Genomic DNA, 8628 nt, shown 5'->3' with positions numbered 1-8628 from the left:
CAGAGATATCCCAGAAGTTGCCTTCCCAGCCTTGGCCCATCTGCACCCTGGAAGAGTATCTCCCACTTGTGAGTGTAGACAGGCTCTGGCCTGGGGTGACCCAGCAAACTTCTCTGCCATCCTTACTTTCTCCAATATGGTCTGAATCCCAATCAGCTTGCCCTTTCCTTGGATACTCTCCCTTGGCTCTAGTGTATTCTTTACCCCTTTATAGTTAATCCCCTTTATAATTAATAATGCTTTATATTAATCAAACTACTGTTCAAATTACTATGTATTTTCTATCTCCTGATTGGACCCTGACAGAAAGAATACTGTTCATTGAAATGGGAAACATAGGAGGAGAGACCGGTGTGAAAAAGATAAATTCCAATTTGGACATACAGCATTTAAGATGCCTGTGGGGCATCCCAACAGCACTGTGTGGTCGGAAGCCAAGGATGTGGGGGGTCTAAAGCTCAGAAGTAAGTGTTCAAGCTGGAGAGAGAGGCTTAGAAGTGAGTTGATTTCAGGTTCCTAAAATCTTAGTGAAGCATGTATGTAAATGCCACGTGTCCGGGAGACAGATTTTTTTTTCATTTTTTTTATGCTCATGTCTCAGCAAGAATCCCTAAATATGCTATGTATGTGGCAGCACATTTCATCAAAAGATTTATGATGATTTCATACTGTGTATGTTAGGTCATGTTGTTTTATAGCAACATTTTCGAAGCTAACTGAAAATACGGCTGAAAAAGTGCCAAGCCCTATATTAATAAGATAATTCTAATTATACTCCAAACTTGGAAGTTTGAACCTGGTGGAGACAGGGGAGTAATTAGTCATATCGGCTACTCTAGATGCTGACTACAATCAGAAAAACTCTAATAGATGTGTCAAAACCTCAAGTAGCAGTACTGAAAATGGATGCACTGCTAACATTTCAAACAACCAGATAACAGAACGTACTTTGAAAGAGACCCAGGTGGATCGTTTCCACTTTTTCCAGGGTGTGAACTCGGCCAACATAACTTGCTCCTTGCGTCACCCATTTTTCAAAAGTTTGGATCTACTGACCACAAAAAAAGGAAGTTCCATCAGCAGTTTGCAAAGGAACAATTTGAAAGAGAAATGCATTAAATCCTCAGGGAAATTAAACCCAAATAATCCAATAACAGTGTTACAAAATTAACCCTAGACTATGAATTGAATTAATTGCCTCCTACTGTGGGGCTTCTTGGCTAGCACAGACTAAAACAAATGAGGCCAATGATGTCAACTGCCTTTAAGAGAGGCTGCAGGCAAGTGTGACCTTGGGGTACTCAAGAGTTTAACCGTTGTTGTTTTCCTAATTTATTCTGGAGATCTATAATATAGAGAAAGGTCTTCACTTCTGCCCATCGCAAACCTCAAATCATGGTAGGTTGTGGAAGAGGCTCAAGATGGTACAATCCATGACACAAAAAGATGTGATTTTATAATTTGCTCTTTTGTGAATTCACCTCTAAGTGTCTGTATCTAGAAGTAGCTAAAAATCAATCACTATAAGGTCTTTTTTCCCTGAGAGGGCTGAATGGGCAGATGGGAATAAATAATGATTTCTCTAGAACCTAGGTAGTCTCATGATAAGACAGCTGTTTAAGAATACCAGTCATCTGCTCCAAAAGAGACTCGCTTTGGCATTTCAGTAAATAGCCATTTATTTCTATAAATTCTTTTCTTATGCCATGATGTCAGTACGCCTGTGGCAATGCGAGATTACCTAAATAATATGGGCCAGGGGACCAACAAAATTAGCATGTGTGTGACTTACCAAACCTCTGCTAGGGTTCTTAAGGGCTCTGAGGAGGAAGGTAGGGTGCAGCAGCACCACAGAAATAAAATCCCAGTGATTTATACGGTTTTGCCAAATAAGGCCCACAGGGCAAATACAAAAGGCCTGGAACTGCCTCCAGCTTCTCCTGAGACAGCCAGTTTGTCAAAACGCCTAGCACATGGTCTGATGCCCACCTTTCACGTCGCAGCTGACATTTACTCCTGAAGCTTTTTCATAACCAAACAGCATTTTACAAAAAGTTAATTAATGGCATTTATTTGGGTATTATGTGACTTAGAATTCTTTTTACATTCTTAATTTTCTTTGACATTTTGAAATTACTATGCCTAACTCTTTTGTGTGAGTAAAAAAAAAAATGTTTTTTTTTTTTTGTTTAACATAGCTCACATGTATTGAATACTATTTTTTTTTCCTTCTGAAGAATTGACGCAAACACCAAAATATTTTTTATTTGAGCTCAGAGAAATGAAGCATTCTGTTTGTTCGGACTCTTAATTACCATGGCCCCAAACTTATCTAATTAGAAACTCCTTCATAATGAGGAAAATTATTTTTAAAGTTAATGAATTTGCAAACAGGAACATAGCTGTCTTTCCAGAATGAATTACCCACATTCCTTAAATATATAGTTTAGTTAAACACTCTAATTAATATTAGTACTTAAAACATGTGGGATTGGTTTCACTGTTAAATCAATCTTTCCTTTGTTTTTAGACAGTATAAAAAGACCACGATTCCCCATCTTGCAGACATCAGGCTGCACATAGAAACTTAATTCTAGATTCTGAACAAAATGAAAGTTATTTCATCAAAATGCTTTATTTTATTGACTTTAGCCACTTCAAGCTTGTTAACATCAAGCATCTTTTGTACAGATGAATTAATGATGTCCGGTTTTCACAGCAAAGAAAATTATGACAAATATTCTGAGGTAAGTTTTTTAACTCCATCTAACATGACTAGCATTAACTATATATATGTCCTAAATCTGATGCCTTTTTGTATTTTGTAAAGAATAAGGAATGAGTTAGTTTGTGCTTTGCTGTTTGTCAAACTGCAGGGTTCCCATGACAGTGCATTGATATAGTTTGTATTTTTTAACACAACAGCAAACAGCCTGGCCTCTCTAATGACAATTTATGTACAGGGTATTGATATGTAACAAGTATAAAGGTGCATTAGGAATTTTCAACGGACTCAGAAGTTCACAGTTGTAATAAATAATTGCTGATATAAGATCTGGATATACTTCAGCTGAACATTTGAATGGTCTTCAACTACAAACTAAAAAAATACAAGGGTTGTATTTTCTACCTAGCAATTATGAGCTGATAAGTTTATGGTAAATCTACATCTAAGTAAAATATTTGTCCCTAGATGGTGGAATTGCAAGTTATTTTTATTTTCTTCTTTATGCTTTTATACATTTTCCAAACTTGCTGAAATGAGTACATATTACTTTTTACAATCAGAAAAACAATCATTCAAAAATCTTAAGGGGGCACGTGGGTGGCTCAGTCGGTCAAGTGTCTGACTTCAGCTCAGGTCATGAGCCCCTTGTCAGCCTCTGTGCTGACAGCCAGTGCCTGGAGCATGCTTCAGATTCTGTCTCCCTCCCTCTCTGCCCCTCTCCCACCCTTTCTGAACTGAATAAACATTAAAAAGCAATTTTTAATCTTCTTAGGGACAAATTTTCATGGGAAAGCTAAATTTAATTAAATATTTGTTGTATTTTAAGTGGTTCTTTTAATTTTTTTAAATGTTTATTTAGTTTTGAGAGAGACAGAGAGAGACAGGGTGCAAGTGGGGGACGAGCAGAGAGAGAAGGAGACACAGAATCTGAAGCAGGCTCCAGGCTCTGAGCTTCAGCCCAGAGCCTGCCACAGGGCTCGAACTCACGAATGGTGAGACTGTGACTGTGCCACCCAGGCACCCCTTAAGTGGTTCCTTTAAAGTTGGTAGAGTAGTGGTGCAGTAACCCACAAACCAATCACTGCTTTAATAAAAATGTAACTTATATACTAATAAAAATGCAATCGGTTTCTTGAGCAATGCTTTTAGAGTGGAGCTCTGAATGTGAGCAGGTAAGAAAGAAATTCAGTGGAGCCTCCTCTAGCTATACCCCAAAACCTAGCTAGCATCTCTCATTGCATTTATCCACCACTTTGGCATTTAAAAAGAGGAGAAGCAAGAGACATGAAGAGGCCGTGTAAGTTTTCTCTAAAATCAAAATATAAAAATATATGAACTATTTCATAAACAGCATGAATCAAAAGCTGAAAGAGAATAACTTCAGCAAAATAAACTTTTGCCTCATTTCAATACTTTATTATGTTCCTGCTGCTCAAACACATTGCTGTATTCACTATATGTTTTTTATTAATATTTTATGATTGTCTTACAATAGTCCAGGGACAGAGAAACTAGATTGCTTTAAGAAGCCTAATGCGAACGCTTTATTTGAAAATTCTGCACATTAACACAAACTTTGTTTATAGCTTCAACAATGCTGCAAACCAAAGTCTGGACTTAAGTTAATTTGGGGTTTATACCAACTACCTAAAACAATAACTTATTTTAATATTCTTTTCTAATCATAGCCTAAAGGAGACCCTGAGGGAGAAAAGGAAAGAAGTCTCAGTTTTGAAGAGCTCCAAGACTGGGGTCCAAAAACTGTCATTAAGATGAGTGCACCCACAGTCAACAAAATGCCACACTCAGCTGCCAATTTGCCATTGAGATTTGGGAGGACCATGGAAGAAGAAAGAAGCACTGGGGCAATGGCCAACCTGCCCCTGAGATTTGGAAGAAATATAAAGGAAAGTATCTCAAGACATGTTCCTAATCTGCCCCAAAGGTTTGGGAGAACAACGGCCAAAAGCGTCGCCAAGACACGGAGTGATTTGCTCCAACAATCCATGCTTTCACCATCTGCGAGTGAGTTACTCTACTCCATGAACTGCCAGCCCCGAGAAATCCAGAATCCTGATCAAAAACACCCATGGTAAATACCTGAAAACCAGTTAAAATGAATGGGCAGTTATATATAGCTGGTCCGGAAACATTAAAAAGGACTACCTCCTTTCAAAAGTTTCTAAGAAAGTTAAGTTTCTTAGAAGGGAAAAGGTAAAGAGACAGGGAAATGAATACCTGAACTGAGAACTATAGAAGTGCCAGATAGAAACACGACTACAGGCATAAAGTAATGAGGTGGTTTCCCCTAAGCCACACGTGGGCATCAGTCTCATCATTCTATAGCCACATACTGAGTAGGAAAATCCTGATGACAGGATTCGGAATTTAAGCCTATGACATACTGTCCAACATTTAATCTCTTTAATGTAAAAGATCCCATATGAGGGAACTGTCTGCAAGTACACAGGATTCCATTTCAATACACCAGGTCTCAAATTCAAAAGGTTTTCTTCATCAACTTTAAATCAAAATTTTTTCTCTTTCTGGATCTCATTTTATAAATGAGTGCTATTACTATCATTGTATTAATAAGTATTTATGAAGTATCTACTATGCACAAATCAAAAAGCAAGAGTTTCATAAAATTAATAGGCAAGCTACCTCTTATTCCTTTTTTTATTTTTTTTTTTAGTGTTTATTTATTTTTGAGAGAGACAGAGCAGGAGTTGGGGAGGGGCAGAGAGAGAGGGAGATGCAGAATCTGAAGCAGGCTCCAGGCTGTGAGCTGTCAGCATAGAGCCCTGCTTGAACCCACAAACCGGGAGATTGTGACCTGAGCCGACGTCAGACACTTAACCAACTGAGCTACCCAGGTGTCCCTCTTATTTTCTAGTAGAGAGTATATATAAAAACAAACAAAAAAAAATTTATATAGAGTAGAACATGAAACTTTAAGGCCTGTAGAAAGTCAGGTAGCAAGCTCTGACACCTTATAAGTGAGACCTTTTCAGAACATTCCTAGTTTATTTTTTACGTGGCTCTTATTGCCATATGACATATTTTCTCCTTTACTAGAATTTGGGGTCCATAAATTCCATGCTTTTTGTCCACAGCATGGCACAACAGACTGTGCCCGGCGGGGGTGGGGGTTGGGGTGCGGTGCTGGGAGTATTTCTACACATAGCACTCTGGGAAAGTTTCATCAGTTAGACTTTGAAAGGTGGCTCTGTTTTGAACATTCAGAGACAGGTGGGAAAAGAGAAGATACTTTCAGGCAAAAAGAGAAGTGTGAACAATGGTACTAAAGCAAGGGTGAGCCCCGCACAGCTAAGGTTCAGTTTGGTGAGAGAAGCAAGGGTGCAAAGAAAAGAGGAAAGAAGGAGACAAGGTTGGGCTAAGAGCTGACAGTGCAAACTCAGGGCCAAGTAAAGGACTTTGGATGTCATTCATTAAGAAAGGGATGGGGCACCTGGGTGGCTCAGTGGGTTAAGTGTCCAACTTTGGCTCAGGTCATGATCTTGCTGTTCCTGAGTTCCAGCCCCTTGTCGGGCTCTCTGCTGACAGCTTGGAGCCTGGAGTCTGCTTTGGATTCTGTGTCTCCCTCTCTCTGTCCCTCTCCTGTTTATGCTCTTTCTCTCTCTCTTTCAAAAATAAATAAACATTAAAAAAGAAAAGGAGAACTACTGACATTTCTGCTGAGGTCCTGAGATATACAGGGGTAGAATTTGGCAACTAACCAGATGTTGCGAGTGGGGCAGTGTGGAGGGAGAGAAGTGAGTCCAGGGTAAGCTGGTAAGTCTGAGTACCCATTACAAATTCAGGATCTCATCAACATGTCACTCATTTGAAGTGCAACACAATTCAACTCAAGTATAATTAAGCAGTTAGCACCATGGCTTGTATTTTTATATGCACTTATGCTATTGCTATGATGGATGAGAACATGTTGTACTGCTTACATTTTAGGAGACTGGGATTCAAGAAAATAGACGATACAGAACTGAAACAAGAAAAATAAGAGATTCAGAGCTTGTCCCTAAAGATGATATAAAGCTGTGGCCTGTAATCTGTAAACAACTCTACAGTGAAGACAACAATGAAGGAAGAGTCACGGTACCCTTTTGATGGGTTATCACTGACAACAATTTTTCCTTGTCACTAGAGCTGGTATCCTAAAAGTTATTTTAAAAAATTTAAAGAATATTGTAATGTAAAAATGAAATAATTTTTGTCTAAATAAAAAGAACATTGCAAATACTTAAGAAGCCTCTGGTAATGGGGAGAAAGGGGGAGGGTGGGCAGGGGGAGGCTGAAGCTATACCACTATCTTATGTAAATATCATGGACACAGCCACAATGAAGTAAAAAATTAAATAGAAGAGTAACCTGACAAATATTATTATGAAATTTAAATAATTTAAGAGAGTAATATGGTTGACATATGAACCAGAATAACAAATCACTTACAAATTATGTTTTTATACACCCATTTTTTTCCATTGCATCAATTGTTAGTGACTCTATGCTAGGTTAAAATTTTTCAAAAAAGAGAGAGAAAAAGGCAATTATTAAATACCTCTTTAAGTGCCTCTCTATCTGTATCTGGAAATTTGCCTTCTGGTATGTCTCTTTTCTCATTTAATATTTCAAGTTTATTTATTTGCAGAAAAAATCTGGTCACCCCTAAACTAACAGTTTATAAACACAGTACACCACAATATAAATGCATAGTTACTCGACTTTAGTCATAATAACAGGAAGTCCTTAATCAGATATAGCTAGTTTATTGAACAATCTCAAATCCATAGGGTACAAATAAGAAATAGTATTATTTTTCTCCTATGCTGCCCCCAGCTGGGCTGTTTTGAATCTCCTTTCCCTGCTGGGTAATGATCCTTTAATGATACCCTGGACAGATTCTATAACTTCCTTGGTCACTTCCTGAGATTAAAAACTCAGTCAACTCCACAAGAAACAGACTCTTAACTATAGAGAACAAACCGATAGTTACAAGAAGGGAGGTAGATGAGAGGATGAGTGAAATAGGTGACCGGGATTAAAGACGGCACTTGTGATGAGCACCGAGAATTGCACGGAAGTGCTGAATCACTTAACTGTATACCTGAAACTAATATTATACTGTATGTTAAGTAACTGGAATAAAAAAAAAAAGAACCTCAGTCAAGTCCAGTGGAAGATGCCAACCTCATACCCAAAGCAAAGTTTCCCCTCCCCCACTGCTGGCTGGGCTGGTGGCTGGAAGGACCTGAAATTGGAAATGGGCATCTTTCTGCTCTTCTTCTCTTCCTCCCCTTCCTCATCTCAGAGGTAAGGTGGTAAGAGGCAAAATGATAGCCCTCTGGAAAACAATCTCCCCTCCCATCTTCTGTCTAGGGTGTCTGAATGGGCAAAGGAGGGATGGGGGCAGGGCATCAAGGGTAGCCATTTTGTCCTCTCTATATGTTACTGCTTCCACAAGTGAGTTCTTCAGGAAACCCTAGAGGGACCTTCACTTGCCCAGGTCACTGACTTTAGAGTCCTGGATGCTACTTGACCTCCTCCAACTACTGTTATCTCACCTGTACTCCCCACAGCTTCTGATTGCCAGAAAGAAAGGCTAGAGCCAGCTACCTTCTCAGTGTCCACTTGATCCACAGAAAACGCAGCCATCCTTGTATGCCAAGGGCTGGGCTGCATGCTAGCCCTCGACTGCTCCACTGCTGCCCCTGTTTGTCTCCAACCCTCTCTGCCCTGCTTAGGAGGGGCAGGGGCCGATCAGTAGGTCTACTGCCTAGGCAAACAGCCAGTCAGAAGCGAACCGCCAGTGTCCGCTTCATGACCTTGCTCTCTATGAGGGATTTTCCAGGAGCCTCTCTTGCTTGGCTTCAGGGTGAGAA

At 39.3% G+C, this 8628-nt stretch overlaps 1 protein-coding gene across 1 annotated transcript; it reads left to right on the top strand.

Moving 5' to 3' along the window:
• Positions 1-2609: 2609 nt before the first annotated feature.
• On the top strand, positions 2610-5941 carry NPVF (neuropeptide VF precursor). Its single transcript, XM_023242159.2, has 3 exons — positions 2610-2747; positions 4417-4820; positions 5845-5941. Exons 1-3 carry the CDS (start codon positions 2610-2612, stop codon positions 5939-5941), a joined length of 639 nt encoding a protein of 212 aa, XP_023097927.2.
• The last annotated feature ends 2687 nt before the right edge of the window (positions 5942-8628 follow it).

The sequence above is a fragment of the Felis catus genome, chromosome A2 (assembly GCF_018350175.1).
Source record: "Felis catus isolate Fca126 chromosome A2, F.catus_Fca126_mat1.0, whole genome shotgun sequence".
In the NCBI taxonomy this organism is placed as follows: Eukaryota; Metazoa; Chordata; class Mammalia; order Carnivora; family Felidae; genus Felis; species Felis catus.
The sequence above is the reverse complement of the archived record's forward strand: the minus strand, read 5'-3'. Positions and strand labels throughout refer to the sequence as shown.

Coding starts and splice junctions, on each gene's coding strand:
- NPVF (XM_023242159.2), top strand. CDS start 2,610: ATGAAAGTTATTTCATCAAAATGCTTTATTTTATTGACTTTAGCCACT. Junction 2,748..4,416: donor ATTATGACAAATATTCTGAG/GTAAGTTTTTTA, acceptor TTCTAATCATAG/CCTAAAGGAGACCCTGAGGG. Junction 4,821..5,844: donor CCTGATCAAAAACACCCATG/GTAAATACCTGA, acceptor TTTTGTCCACAG/CATGGCACAACAGACTGTGC.